The sequence below is a fragment of the Rhipicephalus sanguineus genome, chromosome 3, assembly GCF_013339695.2.
Source record: "Rhipicephalus sanguineus isolate Rsan-2018 chromosome 3, BIME_Rsan_1.4, whole genome shotgun sequence".
Classification (NCBI taxonomy): Eukaryota; Metazoa; Arthropoda; class Arachnida; order Ixodida; family Ixodidae; genus Rhipicephalus; species Rhipicephalus sanguineus.
Window position 1 is genome coordinate 180509864 of NC_051178.1, and position 21826 is coordinate 180531689.

General features: G+C 44.8%; 1 protein-coding gene across 4 annotated transcripts; it reads right to left on the bottom strand.

Annotated features, from left to right (window-relative positions):
* Window positions 1-232: 232 nt before the first annotated feature.
* On the bottom strand, window positions 233-21587 carry LOC119387770 (angiomotin). Of its 4 annotated transcripts, XM_037655282.2 has the most exons (15): window positions 21322-21553; window positions 20404-20539; window positions 18251-18678; window positions 14694-15198; window positions 14093-14133; window positions 13921-13999; window positions 13541-13686; window positions 13094-13240; window positions 12261-12377; window positions 12098-12165; window positions 10253-10387; window positions 9865-10067; window positions 6198-6340; window positions 5044-5104; window positions 233-3556 (listed from the first exon to the last, which is right to left on the bottom strand). In XM_037655282.2, the coding sequence occupies exons 2-14, from the start codon at window positions 20474-20476 to the stop codon at window positions 5093-5095; spliced, it is 2097 nt and encodes a 698-aa protein (XP_037511210.1). In that variant the 5' UTR covers window positions 20477-20539; window positions 21322-21553; the 3' UTR covers window positions 233-3556; window positions 5044-5092. The 4 variants fall into 4 exon arrangements, with proteins under 4 accessions (XP_037511210.1, XP_037511209.1, XP_037511207.1 ...); XM_037655281.2 differs by lacking the exon at window positions 5044-5104 and having other exon boundaries at window positions 21494-21587; XM_037655279.2 differs by lacking the exon at window positions 5044-5104 and having other exon boundaries at window positions 21322-21552.
* Window positions 21588-21826: the final 239 nt, after the last annotated feature.

Here is a 21826-nt window from a genome sequence, read left to right on the forward strand (position 1 = left end):
GTTATGTTGCGAGTAGTATGTTACTAATAGCGACAGGAGAAACGAGAGAGACGCAAGTTTTTATTTCCTTCTTTTTTTTTTTTATTTGTCACAAAGCTATATAAAAAGGCTAACTTCTGCACTAGTTGAACAAATTGTGAAGCAGTGCAGAACATTACTATACAGAAAACGGCCTTGCTGAATAAAACATTCAGATACTAATAACCAATTATCCACATTACCTCTGTGCTTAAAATAATAAAAAAAATTGCAGGAAAACAAAACAAGAACTTGCAAAACATAAATGGCACCAGGACTAGACAATATACCTCTTTTGCAGCAATTAGAACATTGCACAGCGGATAGCATACCAATAAATTGTATGAATGGGAAGGAGTACTAACAAATTTGAATAAACTTGCAAATGTCCAAGTGAACTGAAGCAGGGCCCCCTTTTTAAACTGCATATAAACTGTCCTCCCCAAACATTTGTATAGATTAGTTTGTTTCGATAACCGTTTCAATGAAAATGCACAGTTGAAAAAAAAACATATATGCACGAGGGCACTTGTAGAAAGATTTTTTTTTCTCAAAAAATTATTCGTGTAAAGCAGAACAGACAATCTGGTTTTTGTGTCCACAGAATATCCAGAACACTAGAATACATAGCTTTTTTTAGTACACAATGTCGTGATTTCTCGCGCAATATGAAAATGGGGCTGCAAGTATTCAGCTGTAGTTTCCTTAGCCCTCCTTGACAGCTTAAAAACGTCAAGAGACTCCCACATTAACAACGACATTGTCATTTTTGAGCAAGCACGTGTGATTGGCGCTGCGCTGTAGTTTTGTACCAGTCGAAAAAAAAAAAAGCAAGGCTCTAAAACAATAAAAATCACAAGAAAAATAAACAATGTGCTTTTTGTTTGCTTGTTTATACCAGCGCACACCACAAAGAAAAACAAGGCACACTTTTTCATTCTCTGGCGCAGAGCGCATGCGGCCAGCGCACGACGCTTAACGCACCGATTCACTTTCTTTCTCAACACACCCACACACACACACACTCGCATATGCGAACAAATAAGCACAATATATATGTACACCAGAGCCAAACAGCATGCAGGTGGCACAGTCTCCAATGGTGCTATAGAGCACTTCCACAATGGAAATTGGAAGTTCTGGAACAACAAGAAAAGGCCCAAGGTGACAGCAAGAGCTGGAAGGTGGAGCCGAGTCACACTTTCCTGTGGCGTAGACTTGTGCCAAATGCGCTCTGATTGGCTTACAAATGTAAAAGAATTCACTACTAAAGCACGCTACAAGAACAATAGCTCTTACAGTATTCCACTTTGAAAAAAGAGCTTCCCAATAAAGGCTGCCACACAAAACTTGTGAGAGTCAAGCATCGAGAACACCTACTTTGTTCTTGGAAGAGACGCGATACTGTATTAAGAAAATGCTTGCCTTGTGTGCCTTGCTACAAAGCAAAATTCTGACGTAAAATCTAATATGCCGCCCTCGCAGCAGCGAGACAGTGGGGAACACGGTCAACAGTGGAATACTGTATAAAAAGTTTCAGCACAGTCTTACTCAATAGCAGTCAGTCATTCCTGCAGGAAAAAGGATGGTTTCCCACAAAGAGCGCAATAGCACCTGCCACCTCGTCAATGGTTGACCCGATTGACACAGACGGCGTGGGGATGGACCGGTTTTGTATAGACAAAATATGAAAGAGATTCTTTTGTTCTAAGCAAAGAAATGCAGGTATCTTCTAGAGTTCTTTGCATGTTTAGCTTGACATCTCGCACGAGCCGCTGCCGTTTGTTGACAAACGAAGCGGTGGAGAAGAATTCACCCATCACTTGTGTTCAAAGATGGCTTGTAGAAGACTTACACAGTGCGACAACCCTGCCACCAGCATGGTCTGGCTTGTGTTGCCATGCAGAGGTTCAACAACCGTTTGCTAAATCACTGCTTTACTGAACTGTAGGCTCTACAAATGTGAAGGCACAACTGTATAATGTTGCAGTGCTTTTCAACAGTGTAACATTTACATGGAATATATTAAAAATATTCTTTCAACCATTTTGTTGCCAAAATGGAGGCACAAGAAAGGCACCAAAGAGCCCCTGTCTGCTCCCAGTTATTCTTCAACCCACCCATAATACAAGCTCGCGTTGACAGGAAATTAAGGGAGGAGACAAATACACAAAAGAATTGGGGGGATGCGGGTACTGAGTATGTGCAGGTAATAGCTTATCAGCTCAATTAGAATGGGCAGCTGATGCTGACGTGACCCTCTCCGATGCTCTCTGACAAACGCAAGAGAGCATCGTCTACAAACCAGCTTGTTCATGGCAGCATATCTACTAAGCACTATGTGCTGACACAATCTCTTCACAGCAGGTACAAATGAAGAATGTGCAACTAAATAAGCTAAAAAAACTAGCACTAGAAGGGACCGCAGCTAACTTAATTCTTCTGCTTTCTTCTTCGGACTACAAAAGCGCAGCAGAGAAGAAGAAAGAAAAGAAAACTGCATGCTGGGAAGCCGACCGCTCTCTTTGGGAGCACGGAGAGAGTAAAAACACATTTAGTAGCCCGGCACACACTTCCTAATTTAGTATTCACTGGCACCAAGAAACACTGACTAGCTTCTTCACAAAGGCACCAGGTCGCATCCAGTAAAGGCACACACCGCACAAACCATGGATCCCCCAGCAACCACCAAATGAAGGAAAAAAAAAAAAAAAACGCACGCACCTTTGATGCAACGTATAGTCTGGCAAAAGGTTTGCACGGCTACGCAAAGGAACGGCAGAGCCCTATTTCACAAGTTCAGCAACGTTATGTATTCTTTAGAGCGTAACAGATGCGACGGGTAATGGCACGACTATTTAAAAACAAAGCAGGCTTCATTTGGAAGCCAGACACTAAGCAGTGCTCACCACATCTTCGAAATGGTGCAAACATCAGTGCAGAAAACTTTGGGACCAGGCAGACACACATATAGACCACTCTGCCTTGAAACTTTGGAGACAAAAAGTGGCATAGCCAATAAAGAAAGGAGGGGACACTAAAAAAAAAGAAAAAGATTGAATCCCTGGTGGTCTTCCTTCCCATTTGCACTAACTCGAGCACATGATAAAGCAATGAGGAAGACGTGAACCCCGCACATGCTATCATCATCCATGCACTCCCACGTTGCAGACAGACAAAAACAAAAAAGGAACACATTCCTAAAAAGAAAAGGAGTTTTTTGCCAAGCTTTGCCTCCCTTGTTTTCTCTGTACACCGGACAGGGGCCAGTGAAACCAGCTGGCCAGCCAGCAACTGTAGCGGGTGTGACGGTGGCATGCGAGTGCAGTGTAGATTCAACACCGGGGAAGGAAGGGAGGCAAGTGGAGAAAAAGAAGTTCGTGAGGCACGAATGAGCAGCAGCAGCAGCAGCAGCAGATGAGTCTGGTGAGTGATCGCATCACGCTTGGGCTAAGTGGATGGCTCTCTCTCCTCAGACCCTCCAAAGCCGGGTGGTGGTGTGTTCGTTGTTGAGCCGCAATGTGTCTATTATTGATTCCTGAAACGGCAAACAAATAGGTCGTAAGCGAGCGAGTAAAACCTCTGAATCATAACATCAGCACCATCACTGTCAAGTGTAATTGCACTGTAAGAAACTCCATAACGTTTTTTTTCGAAGTTTCTCCGGTGATCTATGAACCGAGTGCACCTAATGGTGATTATCAATGTGCTGTATTTAGAGCCTTACACATAGGCACGGTGTGAGGACACCCTGTCATGAATGCAGGGAAGACAGAAATACTTGGAGGACGCTTAAGCGTCGCATTGCTTTCTCATAAGCTTGCCATACTTTACTTATCGATGGACAAGTCAACCATGCCATATGGAAAGGAACGTCTGTGCGCTTGACACTGGCCATCGTAAACGCTCCTAGTGCGCCTACCGGAAGTACAGTTGTGAAGTGCCCACTATGCCATAATTCCCATTTTGTAAAGTAACCAAGTACCCACTTCACATCTGTAAGGCAATACGCGCACCTACGTAGCTGCACACTTTGTTGATGATGTGGCTGATGATAATTAATTATGCCTGAACCCTTCGCAACAGGTGAGAAGCTTTAAACCCCACACTTATGCAATTTATGGGATGACGCCTGGTGCGATTCTATGCTTCTGTCAAGCAATATTTCTGTGAATGCAACTCCTTGCCCAACATGACGCCTGTATGGCGTCTTTTTGCAAACAAGTTTCAAGCACTGGCATGCCTCTGTGCTAGAATACCCGAGTGCCATGCAGAATGCCTGGGTTCGATTCTGGCTTATACCCAGATATTTACTCTTTGCATCCATCGGGATTTTTTGCTCAAGGACAACGCCACCGACACCACATTTTTTGCGACACAGACTCAACGATATCGCATTAACACTGGTGTTCAAAGGGGACAAGCAACTTGCAGTGGAGCACATTTTTCTATCAAAACGTGCCTGCAGAAAGCACGCAAATGTGCAGCATCCTAAAACGGAATGATATAGCAATACATAATCTAATTTTCATTTGACACACAGAAGTCTATCAGTAAATCTACATTTCTGTATAGGAGTGAATTCGCACTTTCCTACAGCAATTTTGCAGAGAGTCATCAACTATCAAAGTAGACAAAGTACAGTGAAGTCTGTGCTGGTGCATTCTCACAACAGCATTCCACATGATGCCAAAAGTTTTAAACAAGACACAGAGGGCCAAAAATAGTTCGATCCAACAAAACATAGTAATGCCATGCAGTTCAAAATTTGTCAATTTACGTATGCCATGCTGTGCACCTGCATTATGCTTTCCGTGTATAAAAACGAAACATAGTAGACTGTACACAATCACTTTTGTCTTCGAATTTAGTAGGCACATTGCTAGAACAAACTGCATCCACAATGCGGTTATCACAAACTGTCGTAGCAAACAATGAGCATTTCAGGCTGTTAGAAAGCGCACAGCAACAACACAACGGGCACTATGTAGTTTCATCACTCGTAGTTCACACCCATGCGTTTACCTCATTTCCCTCGACACGAGCCGATATGCCCATCAAAGTTGCCGGTGGTTTAAAAGAAAAACTGCAATGCAAAAAGTTGCACACCTTCAGACGACTGTGCTATGACCACAACCACAGCAGTAGAGTTTGTTTTTCAAGATTGAGTACCGTATTTACTCGATTCTACCGCGCCCTCGATTGTAACGCGCACCCGTTTTCCGCGACCAAAAAAAAAAAAAAAGTAATACATCGATTGTAACGCGCACCCGTTTTTCGTGAGAGAAAAGAACAAAAAAAGTCCGTAGGAGTCGAACTTTGCACATTCAGAAGAACAAGTATTTGGGTTTTAAAGAACTGAAGTTTCAAAAAAAGTAAAACACAAAGTCAAAAAGCGGGCCTTGCCGCTAAAACTGTCACCACTACGGCGGCGATACGAGTCGCGTAATGGATCAGTCCACGTCGCTGTCGGACAACTCCTTGTCGCTGTCAACACTCTTCGATTTCGCGAAACCGGCCCTGCTTTGGTCCACTGAAACCTTTTCGTGAAGCTTTGCTGTAAAAAAAATCTTCTGCTTCTGTTTGCGCCAGTCTCGCACGCACGTTTCGAGAACTCCGAACTATATCCGAACGACCGCGATGCGGCCCGATTTCCGTCCGTCTCTCTGCACATGTAATAACTATTCTTTTAAATGCGGCATCGTGGTACACTCGTCGAGTATTTGGAGTCGGCACTTCCATGCCGTCGATGCGAACAATCTCCTCGGCACACGTACGAACTGGCAGAAATGGCCAAGGCGCGTAGGAGGCGGCCATTTTGAAATGTCGATGGCAATACGATAGCCGAGTTTCTTTTTTTTTTTTTTCGGTACTCGATTCTAACGCGCATGCGATTTTTGGACTCGTTTTTCCGGAAAAAAGGTGCGCGTTAGATTCGAGTAAATACGGTAATTATTTGCGGGCAGCCGGCCACATGGTCATGTGCAAGTTACAAAACACAACTGTGCGAGGCACACAGTTTTGGCACGTACGGTTCTGATCAAATATCTCTGCCACATCTACAGTCTGCAAAAAGTTATCGATACTACTCCAGATGTTTTTAGCAATTAGACCACAAGGAAACCTTTAAAAGACACGAATGTAAGTGACAACATTGCACAAGTACAAATGGTACTGACCTTGTTAGAGAGTCGGGACCCAAACTCCTTGAGCTGTTCGTCGATGCTCTTCTTGGAATCTGAGCACTGGGACTGCGATACTGAAGTGCTCGCTGCACTGGCTGCCGCTTCACTGGTGACCACACCGGAGAGACTAGAAGAGCCTGAAACAAGTTCCGTTCCGTTTGTAAGTGCTAGCCATTACAGCTGCAATAAAAATCAAACAGAAATAGAAAGGAGATCAGAAGTCAAGTTATATCGGTTTTAAACTTGTACACAGGGTATAACAAATCTTTGTTTTAATTACCGTGCCTGTGAATTGCCAAAAAATTGAAACAAATATATGCTAGAATCTGGAACGTGTAAACATTTAATCCTATTCTAACATAAAGCCGGTCAAGGCAGCCTTATAAAAGGATTTGTCTGTGACCTGGCAGCAACTAGTATTTATATGGCGGCATTTCACAGCTACGCCCCCCGAGATACACCGTAGCCTCAATATCTTTACAACATAGGCTCACTTTGACTATTCGAGCATCATGAATACCCAAAGCCTGTTCAAAATTCATGCCAAGTGCATTGCAACTTTGGATGTGGGAAAGGAGACCATACATGTCACCAAAAGAGGAGGCAGTGGCCATGTGTTATCCTAAGCAGTTCAACAATGTGGAAGTAAGCCTGGTGCAGTGACTGTGTCATCTACAGCTGTCAAATCAGGCCTTACGATTTAACGCTTCCCTTGAAAATGCAGCAGAATCCAGTTTCGAGTGTTGTTTTTTTCCGGTCAACCACAGAATAGAATCAGGTGGCTGTATTATGTGCATGCATGTGTCAGTGGTGTCTGGCCCCACGAGAATGCCAAATCAGGTTTCAGAGACTTATAAAGTAGAGCTGCATGAATAGCAAAATTTTGGGTGCGAAGCGAATTCGAATATTGGAGTGTGAGTGCGAATCGAATCCAATATTTTTCGAATATTTCTCGAATATTTCTAAAATATTTTTCGAATACTTCGAAGCGTAATTGCAGAAAAAAAATGTTAGAGAGGATTCCTAAGCATATTCTTATGAGATAGCAACATGAAAGTGTTTCTTTTCACTAGGTTGATGAAGCACTGGCAGGGTGGTGTTTCATAGTTGTCTTATCAAGAATGAGGCAATGTAGAGGCCGAATTCTATTTATGTACATGATTTGGTGCAACCAAAGTGTTGCCGACAACACTTTACATGTAATAGGCAAAGATGCCATTTCCTCAGCCTCTCCTCCTCTTTCAACTTCTGTGGAAGCCCAACTGATGGGGCGGACAAGGGTGTGCTCCCTTCAAGTCCGGAGTTCCAAATCTGCCTCGTAGACGTCGACATATAAGAACGTCTGAAATTTTGGATGCTAAAAAGCTTCGGCTTCCGATTGTTCGGACTTCCTGCCCAAATTTCAGGTTCAAAACAGCATTAATTGAGCCCCCACCTCTGCCACATCTTTCATCTCCAAGTTGGAACCAGCGTTTTCTTGAGTTAATACATTGGCGACCGTAGCGGAGCTTGAAAGGCAGCTTTGCCGCAATACCGGGGTGTGATGAGGTGAAGCATATTGAAAATCTAGGGACCACTTTTAATCGGACGTTGACTGTCTCTTGGTAAAGTTTGGCCGAAACGGAGCTTGAAAGGCAGCTTTGCCGCAATACCGGGGTGCGATGAGGTGAAGCATATTGAAAATCTAGAGACCACTTAAATCGGACGTTGACTGTGTCTTGGCCAAGTTCAACCGTAACGGAGCTTGAAAGGCAGCTTTGCCGCAATACGACAGTGTAATGAGGTGAAGCATATTGAAAATTTGACGGGATCACTTTTAATCGGACGTTGACTGTGTCTTGGTTAAGTTCGACCGTAACGGAGCTTGAAAGGCAGCTTTGCCGCAATGCGAGACTGTAATGAGGTGAAGCATATTGAAAACCGGAAGGGGTCACTTTCAATCGGACGTTGACTGTATTTGTTTTTGGGAAGTTCGAATAGTTCAAATAGTAAAATTCCAGTGCGAATCGAATCGAATAGCAAACATTATTAAAAAAATATTCGAAATTTCGAATATTCGCGCACCCCTATTATAAAGTCTTTTTCACATCCGAAATACAGTAGACTCTCTCGGTAAACGGAAATCTCTTCAACGGAATTGCTGCTTAAAGGGATACTGAACAAAATTTTCGCCGCCGAGATAAATGACTCAATTGAAAGATTGGGTGCTGAAATTTGTTGAAACAACCTTCATTTCAGCCAGAGACTAGCAGAAAATAATGAATTTAATGCATTTTTCGCGAATTGGCGCGTCTAGCGGCCGCGCCGCGAACTAGAGAGGAAGTGACGCGAAACTCCGCGGATAGTGACTCGCCAACCGTGCTCGCAGCAAAATCGCTTACCAATCGACATCGCAAGCCGCCACCCGCTGCCGCGCGTCTCTCCCAAAACGTGTTTTCATGGTCGGGAAGGTGTTCTCCGTGCGTGTTCTCAACCGGCAGCCAACGACGCCATTGCCGCGCTCTCGGCCGTATTACGGTCCCTAGAATAGACTGTTTTCTCAAGCGGAGCTTGCGCCCACGTCTACGAATTTGCCGTCTGTGTTGTGTGCTGCTACGTAATGTGAACGGTGAAGCACCTGACACAACGCAGAATGCCTCAACGCTGTTCTGCACTAGGGTGTGCCCTGTCATACATTTCCAACAGAGCCGAAGCTTCGAAGGATATGGATTCGCGCTGCGCGCCCATCGCAGCCAACGTGGGTGCCTTCAAAGCGTGACTTTTTGTGCTCTGAACACTTCGAGGATAGTGACTATGAGTTACTGTGTAAATTGCTGGTCCCGGCTGACGACCCACGTTGGGCTACGGCGGCTCGTCTGGCTCGTCGTCCTTGCTGTCGCTTGACACAGCAGAACGGTCACATGCATATGGTTGTATTTGGCGCATCCGTTTTGGAGGCCCATCGAACTCGGAGTCGCAATGACCGCTCGTGGAACCACTGTCACTCGCACCTTGCATCTTTGCGCTCTCGCGACACGCTCGGTAGTTGTAGCGGTTTTTGAGGAATAAGCGCTATTTTGTTTCATATGTGGAGAAAAGAGGACAAGGCTCAGCTATGCTCAGCGCCACACCAGCCACCCTCGGTTCTTGAGAGGAGAGGTGGAGAAAGGAAAGTGGCAGGGCAGGAGAGAGCGTGCCGGTTGCCCCCCTCTTGCTGGAGCACTCGACGTCACGTCCGCCGACAAGCGCAGTGGCATGCAGCCGCCGCGCTCTCACAATCCACTAAAAATACGGCCAACTGCTCGAAATTACGTGAAATAAACGCTGCGTACAGGAACAGTCGTGTCGTCCGAGTCGAATGTAAGTGTTTTCGTAGCTTTTTCAAATTTTTGTTCAGTATCCCTTTAAATGGAACTGCCTTTAATATCATTGGTTTTGTACCCGAATACTGGAACCCAGTTCATCTCTAAATAAACTGAACTCCTGTTAAACGGAACATATTTTCTCGGTCCCTTCAGGTTCCAAACATCACAATTATTGGTTGTGCCCTGAAGTGAAACTGTACAATGTGATTACTGGGTCAACGGCTCTCCTATAAAAAAAATAATGACAAATCTACTATGCACGTATCAAAACGTCTCTTCCGGGCTTGGACCACAGATAGCAGCAGTGGTATGCTCACCAATCTCGTCCTTGCTGCCCGTTCTGCGATGTGCCGTCGTCCCCGTGGCAGCAGAGCCTAGCGTGACTGATGATGCTGCACGAGCATGACGTGGTCGCCCCATTACGGCGTTCTGCAGCACCGCATCTTTCTCTTGGGAGTGCTGCTGCAGTACTCGAATCATGGCATCTTTTTCTGCGAGCCGTGACTCTAGGTCCTTCAACCTGCATGCGGCAAGAAGGGCAAGTGTTAATGGGGCTTAAATCGCATGCTCCGTGACAGCACACACATCTGCTGGGCACTGCAATATAGCCACTGGCATTAAAATGTCGTTCATTGCTAGAAATACACCAGTTGGAATACACCGTCAAAGATTTTATTGGGCAGTTGGCCCAGTAAAAGCACTCACTTTCCTTCCTGCTCGGCACACTTCCGTTGTGATGCATAGAGCTCGTCCATCTGCTTGAGCTTTTCTGACCGGACCTGTGCAATCAGCTTCTCGCTCTCCTGGGAAGTACGCTCCAGCGCTGCTATCTTGGCATCCCTACAAGCAATGCAAAAAGAACAGCAAGATGTAGATGCTGAACACTTCTATTATGGCCTTTCACGTTACACAAAACACAAAGAAGGATATCATGCAATGCCAGACATGTGATGCTTAGGAATCCTCCGCAAGCGTATTGGCCGTGATTTTCGTTCTCATTATTCCTGTAGCACAGCAGAACTGGAACCGCTTGAGCAGAACTACTGACTACACAGAAATTGAACACGTTTTTGAAGATGACATATTATTTCGTCTTTTTGGCAGCACAGTCATGTGTGTCATGTGCTCTACCGAAGCAACGTCAACTTAGAGCAACAGAACAGAGCAGCTTAAAAAAAAAAGTCTGTTTCCTTAGACTAACTGCTTATTTGTACCAGCTTATTTAGGCTACCTGGCTATTTTCACAGTTCTATTATGCAAGAAATCAGACATCTATACCACGTAATTGACGAGATTCGACCCAAGAGAAAATGGTATGGGTAGGATTTTATGCTGTAAAGGAGTACAGTAAAACCCCGCTGATACGTTTTTGAAGGGACCGTAGGAAATAAACATAAGAGATGGGAAACGCAAGAGTCGAGAAACGGGAAAAACGACAAAATATTTAGTGGTACAGAATTTTATTTCAATGCTTACGCGTGAAAAAACCGTGCAACGTTGCCTGGTGCTTTTACTCATGTCCGAACAGCACGAAAAGTTTTTCGAGCGCCTGCAGTCTCACATCCTTTTCATAAATCTAGCGCCACCACGGCCGACACCTGACAAGCAATCACTTACGGCGATACCTTCGCGAGATTGTCGCCGGTTGCGTCGGTGTCTCCGAGCGATACTGTAAAACCATTGGCATGGTATCGGACCACTGTGGCTTGTAGTAAACAGTCGAACGCCTTGCGAAAGTAGAACTACCTCCGAAAGCGGCTCCAACTCGTAATTTCGTCACTGGTGCACACATTGGCGCACTCAACCACATTTCAGTCGACGGATAGAAACGCGGAGCTGGGGACGACGTCATCCACAGAAATGTAAACAACGTATATGATTTTTTTTAGCACCAACAGCTGTAGGCGTGAAAGAACTAAGCACACGCAAGCACAACCAGAGCGGCGAGTCCAACTGCGAACCGCGCGCACGACCACGTGAACTCCAACCAGCTCGAACTCCTCCGACAAATACAACGCGATGGCAGAAGTAAATGCCAATCTCGAAGGCCTTGCTTTCGTGAGCAATTAGTCATTGATGCCATGTTTGCAATACAGATCTCGAAGGCTATGCTTTTGTTTGCGTCAACCGAAAGTATCTGTCGCTTGCACCTCTCATGCGGCTAATGTTACGGTCGAACCAGGCCAAGCTGCGTGAAAAGTCACCATGGCCGCTCTCTTCGATACTCACTCGGTCGGCTCGGAGAGCACTTTGTGACGTATCATACGGGAACGGTCCCACAGTTACGACGTAACAGCGGGATTCCCAATACATTTTACCCTATGGGAGCTGTGCTGGGACCGGCGGAAAACGACGTAACAGCCGGGAAAACGCATCAGAAAGGAACGTAACAGCGGGGTTCTACTGTATCTGCCTGGTCACGTATGTAGCTCTCCATGCCTTGCAAGTATACAGCAAGTGACAGCAACAATTGCATCATGCAAGAATGTCTACACTAAAACCCTGCCTGCGACAAAAGCCAAAACAAGCTATGCAGCCGTAAACGCTTACTTGGGCACTGAAGCAGCATCCACAGCAATTTGGCGCATTGTGCTTTCCTCCAAGTATCTCTGCTCCCACTGGAAATGTAGAAAACAAAAGGCGGCTTACAGTCATGCCTCGGCACTTTGCAAGCCAATATGCGCCCTTCTATTTTTTCAAGTTCCACACCCACCTTTGCCACTTCGTTTTCCAAGCCAATTATCTTCTCCTCGTACTCTCTCAATGTCTTCTTTAGTATCTCCACGTCCTCAGACTCCTTTCTAGCGTTGCTAGGTGACTTGCCGTCAGTCTGAATGCACAAAAATTTATTGAGGTTAGTCACAACTGAACATCGCGTATGTATACTAGACACACTCTACACAGCAGGCAAATGGCCTGCTGCTATTAATAAGCACTAACATCATCACACTGCAACAGTGTGCAGTTCCTGGAACTGTACCACTACAATTACTGGAATGGGAATTAAACTGCTATTGCAACATTGCTTTTTGGTATTTTTCTATGAGTGTCTGCTTGTGGAGTCACATTTCAACACTGTCAGAGGATACAAAATTAACCCAAGCATCCACATTCAACAGTTAAAGGTTTCCCGATTATACGCCAAGCACATTTCTGTGGTTTTCAGAGATGCAACAGCGCGACAAAGATTTCTGATCAAACGCATGTGCTCGTGCTGTGTTGAACACCTTGAACTACTAACAGTGTACTAAAAGATGGAATATTAACGAAAGAAAAAAAAAGCAATGTGGATATCGAAAACTTGTATTTTGAAGGATTTCTTTAGGCACTCATCAAAACATCTCAATATGTCATATATACAAGAAAAAATTGTAAGATAGGCATCATTACTAAAACAAAAAAGCAAGTAAAGAAATCAATTGAATCAGGATGGTGTAAACATGCCTGCCATGACAAAATTAACTGCGGTTTACTCAAAAAGTGTGTCGAAAAGTACAAAAAAAAGCTCTTACAGTGCGTGTCGCGAGACATACGCGCACAACCCACCTTTGCGGTAAGGTTTTCCACGTCCCGTTCCAGCTGGCTTCGGAAACGCTTCTCCATCTGCAGCCTTCGCTCGCTCGCCATCTGTATTTCAGCTAGATGCTTTTGAAGCTGGCCAGCCCGTTCCACATACATCTGCTTCTTCCGACACTGCGTAGCAAGGACAGAAAGGAGAGGTCAAGGAATGAGGTAGTGCTACAATGCGTCAGAGAAATGGAAGATGAATCAGGTTCATTCAAGACGTGTGACTGCTTTTAACTGAACAAGACTGAAAAATACCATCATCATGCTAACCTCGCGTGTCAGGAACTGCAACCCACAGTCACAGTGTTTAGCTCACAATATCACGTGTGACCACCCACATGCGCACGCACACGCACACACACACAAACACACACACACAGTTCGCGCATGGAGAAGCCCTTCAAGAAAGCATCTGCCAGTTCCTACCTCTTCTTCCAACCTGACCACGTTGGCTTGTGCATTGTTCAGTGCATTGTCAAGGATGTCGATGTGGTTGCGCTGCTCCTGCAGCGTCGCTCGTTGTGCCTGTAGCTCGATCTCTTTGCGCTCCTTCTCTGCAGTAAGCTCCTTGTCTGTGCAAAGCAAAACAGGAAATATGTACGCGCGGAACTCCCTCGCGCAAGTATGTAGATACTAATGATTAATGTCGCGAGGATATCACAAGCACCACAAGAATGGAAAGTCTCTCAGTGATACGCCCCTTCCTGAACTCGAGTAATCTAAAATACGCTGTATGCACTTGAGTCATCTAAAATCGGGTAAACTTCGCATATACAAACATGAAAATAACGAAGGAAAACACTTACTTTGCGTGAGAAGCTGTGCGATCAGCACATCCCTCCTGCTGACTTCCTTCTTCAGTTCAGAGTCACCATGATCTGGCATCTACGATTTAAAATGCATGGCACATTTGAGAACTCCTGGAAGTACATAAAAGAAAGAACGAGAGGCAATGTAGGTAATTGCTATGCAGCTTACCGATCGAATGGACAACTGCGCCAGCGTCGAATCCAGTTGCTCTGCACAAGTAAAGGGAGCAAACACAACCCATAAAAAAGCAGTTCCAGATCCAGCCGTACATGGTGAGCCCCCCACAATGAAATGAAAAGACCATCCCCTTTTTCTTTTTTTCAATTATGCACACAACGACGTTACAGAAAGAGATTCAACACATGTAAGTGTTGTCTGTACAATTAGCTCATTTATGTCAGCTCATTTATGTATACTAGTTCAGAAGCACTCCAGTCAACAAAATCATTTATGTGCAGATGCTGCACTGCCCACTAGACAGTGTAACTATACACTGATTCATGACGTTGAACAGTGCAAATGACAAGGAAAAATTGAAAAAAAAAACAAAAAAAAAAAACAGGACAGGCACGTTGCCTGTCCTATTTTGTTTTTAACTGTCCCTTGTCATTTGTGTTGTTCAACGTCATGAATCAGTACCAACTTGCCCAACTTTCCACTGTAACTACACTCTCTTACTACTTTCTGAAATGGCCCTCACGCTCTTCCACACATCAATTACAGGCATACACAGCGGTTCCCTACTTCGAGGTGTTTGTGGAAGGCATACCTTTGAACCGGCGTGCAACCTCTTGCGACTTGCTGAGCTCCCGCTCAAGGCGGGACTGCATGGCGGCGTTCAAGCGCTCGCGCTTGTCTGCCGACTGCACCAGGCTGTCGTGGTCGTTCTTCAGCTTCTGAAGCTCCAGCTCCAATCGCTGCAGCCGTGACGCTTTGCTGTAGTACAAGTCCAGCTCAGCCTTCAAAGCACTGTTTTCCTCGAGCAGCTGCTGCACTGCCTGCACCGCAGTCTCCGGCTCCAAGGTCATGGTACTTCCACTTGGGCGAACGTGCACCTGTTGAAGCTGCTGTTGCTGCTGCTGATGCTGTTGCTGGTAAAGAAGTGCAGCTGCAGCAGCGGCCATGTTGTTTTGCTGTTGCAACTGTTGTTGGTGCTGCACAGTAGACTGTTGCTGTGAGAAGGTGCGGGGCGGCGACCCCCTGCCTCCGCTTGCAGTCGCCTCAAAATCTGCCGCAGTCTTCCACCGTGGAGAGCTGCTTCCTCCATTCACAACCTGCAAGAGCGAGCACCAACAGGAATGTCACATTGTTGAAAACATGTGATTCAAAAGTACGTGCATGTGTTTTCAATAAACACAAGTCTACGAAAAAGTAAGGGGCAAGGAATAAGAGGCATTAAAGTAGGAAGATGAGACGTGAAACTCAATGCAGTCACTAGCCTGGTTTGAGAGATGTATAGCACATCACTTAGGAGGCTGCTGCTCCCTTAGAAATGTATTACAATGTTTATTGAAATATAGGTCGACCTTTCTTCCCGGGAATCTCACTCGTAATGAGCTATCGGCCTATATTCGTGACCAAGAAAACTCGACCTATATTCATGACCAAAGTTAGCAAAAGTACCGAACTAAGGGAGTTGAACTGTAGAGCCTGCCATTTTTCAAAAAGCACCAGTTGCACAGGTACATTCCATATGTATATTTGCAGTAAATTGACACACCAGAAAAATAAAAAGGAAAATAGCATTAAGAGCTCATATAAAAACGTTTCAAGATCACCACACTTGCTGCTGACTGCCGTTCTGACTTGGAAACCGTGGTTGCACGTGCCAAGATCGTTTGTCAACTGATTAAATTATGAAAATGAGAACGGCGTCATTCACAGAACTATGATAGCTGTATGTGATTCCAATAGTTGGAGGTGTTAAAGAACTAAACATAAGCAGCATGCTTGCACAACAACTCACAAACATAAGAAACACAAAGACAATGCAATCAGACCACAGAAAGCACGGAAGCACCCCCGATAATGATAGCCCATGCCAACGCAATAGCTCTGGGCAAGGACACCAATCTCAAAGGCCTTACTTTTGTTAAGTGGTTAAAATATGTTATAGATACCATTTTACAATAAACAACACATATGTCAAAGACCATGCTTTTGCTTACAGGAATCTGGCATGTCATGGGTTTTGTTGTGCATATTGCTAATAAACGTGTCACATTCCAATTTTTCTTTTTCTCAAAGATATGGGTCAACCTGTATTAAAATATATATTTTTTTTATTTCTCAGAGAACACTATATGGAGGGGTCGAGCTGTAATTGTGCTCAACCTAATTTACAGCGAATATGATAGGTGCATGCAACATGCATCAGATATATACTAGTTCAAGCTTGCTTCTTGTTTTGCGTGCACTCACTGCTCAGTGAGGACCACCGGAGTCCAATAGGTCACGACAACCATACACTAAAAGATAACCAAATGTGAACTAACTGCTCTATATGGTTAGGCTACGTTGAATTCCAACCAAATTCCAACCATCAACTGACAGCAACAAATACAACTCTTATCGTTGAATTAAGTCCAAGGAGACCACTACAGCCTGGTCCTTTGTATCCTGCCGGTCACATATATGTGCAAAACATGTTAGTGAAGTTTGATTAAGCTAGCCAATGCCTTGCCTTAAAATCGATTTGAAATGTTGGCACTTCTCCAGCATGCAGTAATGCAAGCACTGCAAATTGATTTTAAAGCAAGGTGCTGGCTGAGTTAATCACACTTCACTAACATGTTTTGTCCACATCTGTGGGCGCTGGGATACAAAGGATAAAGTCTAGCCATATAGATAGCACAGTCATAAGGAATGTGCAACACAGGGTGGCGGCTCCACAAACGCAATGCCAGCAGCTTGAAATGGTCAATGTACAACATGGACGTTCAGCAGAGTGGCATATTCACAGCAAGAAAGGACAAAATGATAGTGTAATAAAGCTAGAAACTTCGAAATTAGTGCAATAAAAGCACAATGTGCATTCCATATGTCATACTTTGTCACCATTGTGCTAAAGAATGTGGAATGAAAAAAAAAAATGTTCCTCTGCATCACACTTTTCACTGCAAACTAAAAATGCCTCAGGTACTAGTGGGCTCTGGATAGAAAATGTCACTCAGGCAACACACATCATCATAATCACCTTTGCCTCACAGACTGATCTTTTTTCTTGCACAAGCGCGTGCATATCAACTTACAGATATGACACTCATATCTTTTACGTTTTTTTTTTTTCATCTTGCATAAAGTGATAGAATGAAGTATGGACATGTAGAAGTCCACATTACTTCACACACGTGACAGTTAAAAAAAGTATATGGAACAAATGATAAATGAAAAATACAAATCTTTGTCAGCACCACGATGAGCATAAACTCTAAAGTGACAGGTTTGTGGGACTGATTTTTGCTGAAAAATTTAGGAAGACAGAATCCGTAGAAAAGGGCATCAGTTCTATAACAACAACATATACTTGGTGACACTTTTACTAAAACACACTAAACATTTCACCTCATGTGCAGGATTGTATAAATATTAATGTTAAAAGTGGATCAAACAGCAATAGAAAGAGTGCAAAGCTACACGATAGCCACACGTTTCCTGCACACCTTAATTAATCCTGTGCCTCACACGAACCCTATGCGGAGCTCACAAAGCAGGTGGTAATGTAAGGGCAGGAAAAAAAAAAAATCTGTAACTGTATGAAAGTCACACTCCAACCACAACTGCCAACAGGGGATTTTTTCCACTGTTTACTCAAGACGAGTGCTGAAGCAGACACGTCGTTTTAGTATTCCAAAAATATTTTTACCAAAAGTACTAAATACACAAAATGCACAATCTTTTTTTTTTTCGTGGTGTCCCATTAAAGTCACAAGTCCTGCAGCAAAAAGGAAGTTTCTGGCTCCTGCTGTCACTTCCGCAGGAAGTGATAGCAGGAGCCAGAAACACGTCATAGATGTTGACCCTTCAATACCAATACGTTCAGCCATCACCTCAGTTGCCAACATTGAGATATTCCAAGCTGTAACTCATAACGTGCAATCTGCCATTGCTTCACCATTACCACAACAGTTAACTGGGAAAAAGTGGTGCGAAAGAACAGCGACAAAGTAGACATAGAACACTGGACATCCAGTGTTCTGTTTTTTTTCTTTGTTTCTGAACTACCTTGACCAAACCAGGGCTCTGCCTGTCCCTAGGCTGCACTGCATTCCTCAGCTCACATCACAGCTTCCTTCAAAGAGAGATGAGCACAATAATGCAGCTCACCTGGCTGAGGTCATTGTGAGACTGGGAGAAGGAGAAGCTTCCCGTAGAGCCCTTGCGCACGCACTGGGGATCCTTGTGCACTTCTTTGGCGAGGTGCTTGAGCACTTCCGACTGGTCCAAGTAATGCTTGGGTATCTCGGTGATTTCTCGGACAGGCGCGGCTGCCGTGGGCAACACCGACACGCATTTCACAGGACTGCTTTCGGGCACCTTCCCGTAGAACGGCGAGGTGAAACCGTCGATGGAGCTGTTGTTTCGAATCACAAGAGTGTTCGAACGTGAGCCGAGCTCGTCCTCGGTGATTGCCGTTTCCTCCCCCTGGGGTTCCTGCCGCTCCCCGCGTCTCAACGCCACTCGCTCTTCGGCGCTCAGGTTCTCTGTCGATGTCGAGACGTCTGTTTCACTCCCGGAGCAGCTCTGGCAGTAGCCTGTGTAAAGACAAGTTGCAAAGGAATTACTTCCAGGTACTTGATTGATGCCTTATTTACTAATACGAGAAAAACGATTTTTCTCGTATTAATAAATTACTCTTTCACCATACCAAAATCACCACACTAGGTAAGCGAGAAAATGCGCAATAAAATTATGCAGGTGGCGACGCCACTTAGGAGTTCCCGCACCAATCGCCGCGATGTCATAGATTTTGATGGCATCTACTAGGACCTATGTTGCTTTTAATTGGTAAAAATGAAGTACATTTTCCTCTGAGGGGGCCCGAGACTTGACATACCTAGTTTCAGGAAATTCCGCTGGGCCAATGCCACCAAAACGCGAAAAATACTATTTGAAATTCGTGACATCAGGCGGGGAGGGTTCCGCACAAAACATAAAAATTAGACTTTGACCTTGATTTTCTCCTCTTAGGCTCTAGTATTAAAGCTATGATGGTGAAATTTACGACATTAGAATTCTGAATATAATTTATTGGACTAAATTCATTGTTTCACTTTAGGGCCCCTTTTTAAGAGAAGAGGAGAAAGATTACAGAATGTCACAGCACGCAGTAAAACTGAATCAATTAGAAAGTGAAAATCAACATCTGTTAAATGTTCTTTGAACCGTGCTGTTATATAGCCACTTTGTAATACATTGACAGGCACCTACATTCAGCGCATTATGGATAATAAATTATGCCATTTTTTGTGCAATATACACTACAGAGTGAATAAATAGCAATTAAATGGAATGCATGTGATCAGTACAGAAAGAAATAATAATCAAGCTATGTGGTGCCCAAATAACACTCTTATATACAGCCAAATGACTTTATTGCATCAATTTATCATGTTTTAATAATAGTCAGTTGTGAATCCATTAATACACATTGGCATACGGCATGTCAATGTTAAAAGCCATGGCATGCCGTTGTACGTATTACATAATGCCCTATCAACCAGGTTCAAATTCTAGTTCTGAGCAGAAAATGTGGAGTTTAGTGCGCACCTACTACCGAGCATATAAGAAAGCTACAAAAGGAACACGTTACATTGAAAATGGGCAGGCCGATCACACTAACCTAGTCACGGTTTTGTAAACCTTACTAAAGTAATGGCAAAGCAAACATTTGAAGTGCGTCAGTGCTTATGCACAGCTAAGTAAAATTGAGTAACAAGACCGTACTAATAAAGCATGATGATTCAGGCGAAACAGCACACATAGTGCTAACGAAGGCACCATCTCGCACACTCGAGAACCAAAGTCCGAGAAACTGCTCTCATGGAAGAAATATACTGTTTCTAATTTACGCGTGCATAGCCCGATCAATCATGGAAACTTTGTTTAGCATCTAAGTGAAACGTAATTCCCGCTGCAACGGATGCCGTACGCAATAACTTAACTTTACTGAGCCTTTCTACAATTCTGAAATGACTATCTTAAAGATATTCAAACTGGGAAATACTGCGGTTCCAAAAGCACACGCCGAGATCTGACATGCTGTTCGTGGAAAAAAAACTGCTACTGTGCTTCAACACAACTGGCAAAAAACGATGTCGCGCACTGGTGGGGCTTGGCCGAGGGAGCGCTTTAACGTCGCACTACCGCGAAGCCCTTGCTTCGACGATAACGGCTGTCGAGTACGTGATCGCGAGAATGAGCGTACTACGTGAACATCATCACAACACGCACTGTGAGCAAACACGCGCTATACTTACTGGATTGGTAGAACGGCGTCTGGCCGTTGTGGGAGGCGTACGACGTAGTGAGGATACTGCGCACAGCTTTCATCTTCAAGCGTGGATTGATATTGTAACAAGTTCACAGTGTCATCCGCTCGATCACTCGCGCATGCTGCAACAGAGGCAAAGAGTACGCACATGTATGAATAACGGTAAACTAGATCACTGAATCGGCACCGCTGTAGTTACCCTTTCAAGTCTACAGAATCCTACGACGCGAATTGCAAGTACGCTAACAATCGCCAGTTATCTACACAGCAAGCCACTTCAAACGGCCCTGATCGCCGATATCAATGCGACCAAACGACAACAAAACGCAGGACGCAACCCGAGTAAAGCACCTTTTATCGCAAGAATGCGAGCCGTGTTGAGTTGTCTGGGGGACACAAGTGTAAGTACGTACGACGTATCGGCGTTGTATTTAACGTGCACACAGGAACACAGTCAATACTAATACAAATGACAAGTCGAAATCGGTTCGCAGAGGTAACACACAGATCGCACGCTGAAACATGACCTCCAACCGAGAAATGCTTGCGTCGTCGAGACCCTGGAGGCCACTGTCTTCCTCAATGTATGAAACGTAGCACGCTCTGCTCCATTTTCGTTTCCCGCACGGGACGCATACGGCCCCCGTATGTGCTCGTCACGGGACAAGACAAGAGCGATCGTCGCAAACACACCTCACGAAGGACCCTCGTGCACACTAGTCGAATCGGCACAACATCCAAAGCATCCGGAGTCCGCTCGGGCGTCCACGATTACGTGCGCATTCCTCAGTCAACTGGCTTTAGGCCTATCCTCGTCGCTCGTGATGGGGGTGCTTCGGGGCCGCCGCAGCGCCTTCCGTCCCGTACTCGCCAAGCGGGCAACTGAACACCACTGGGGGCTTACCTTATGCTGCAGAGTTGTTCGTAGGCTTGGGTCGCAGTCGTACGCGTTAGTCGGGTTCGCGAGAAAACTCAAAAATGAGAGCGCAGAAACGAAACGTGTTCGAGCAATAAAGCACACTAAAGACACGGAAAGAAAAGAAATGTTTGGAATTCGCCCACGGATAAACGCTTACGAGGAGGAAGGAAGCGCATTCTCTCCCTCTGGAATTTCAGGCTTAGCGCAGAGAGCAGCGACTCCCGGAGAGTTGCGTGCAGCGTTGGATGCGCTACAAAACCGGATGGTGCCTACTCTGCCGCTTTCCGCTACGCGCCAGAAAGTAGTTCTGCGTGCGAAGCGTAAAACTCATGTTTAAACTCGGCTTATAAGCACAAAAGTGCCATCTGTCAGCCGTGGAATCACACGTACAAATTCATGAACTTGAGTTCATTGAAATTAAATCGGGATTTTTATCACGTCAGTCTCCTCTCGAGCGGAACACGACGACGTCCGCGCGATTTCACTCTCT

What these genes read in the sequence shown, in the direction of transcription:
- LOC119387770 (XM_037655281.2), bottom strand. Translation starts at nt 20,476, where the DNA reads ATGAAAGCTGTGCGCAGTATCCTCACTACGTCGTACGCCTCCCACAAC. An exon ending in CTCACAATGACCTCAGCCAG is followed by an intron (nt 15,199 to 18,250) that starts GTGAGCTGCATT and finishes TCGCTCTTGCAG; the next exon opens with GTTGTGAATGGAGGAAGCAG. An exon ending in CGCAGTTGTCCATTCGATCG is followed by an intron (nt 14,000 to 14,092) that starts GTAAGCTGCATA and finishes TTTAAATCGTAG; the next exon opens with ATGCCAGATCATGGTGACTC.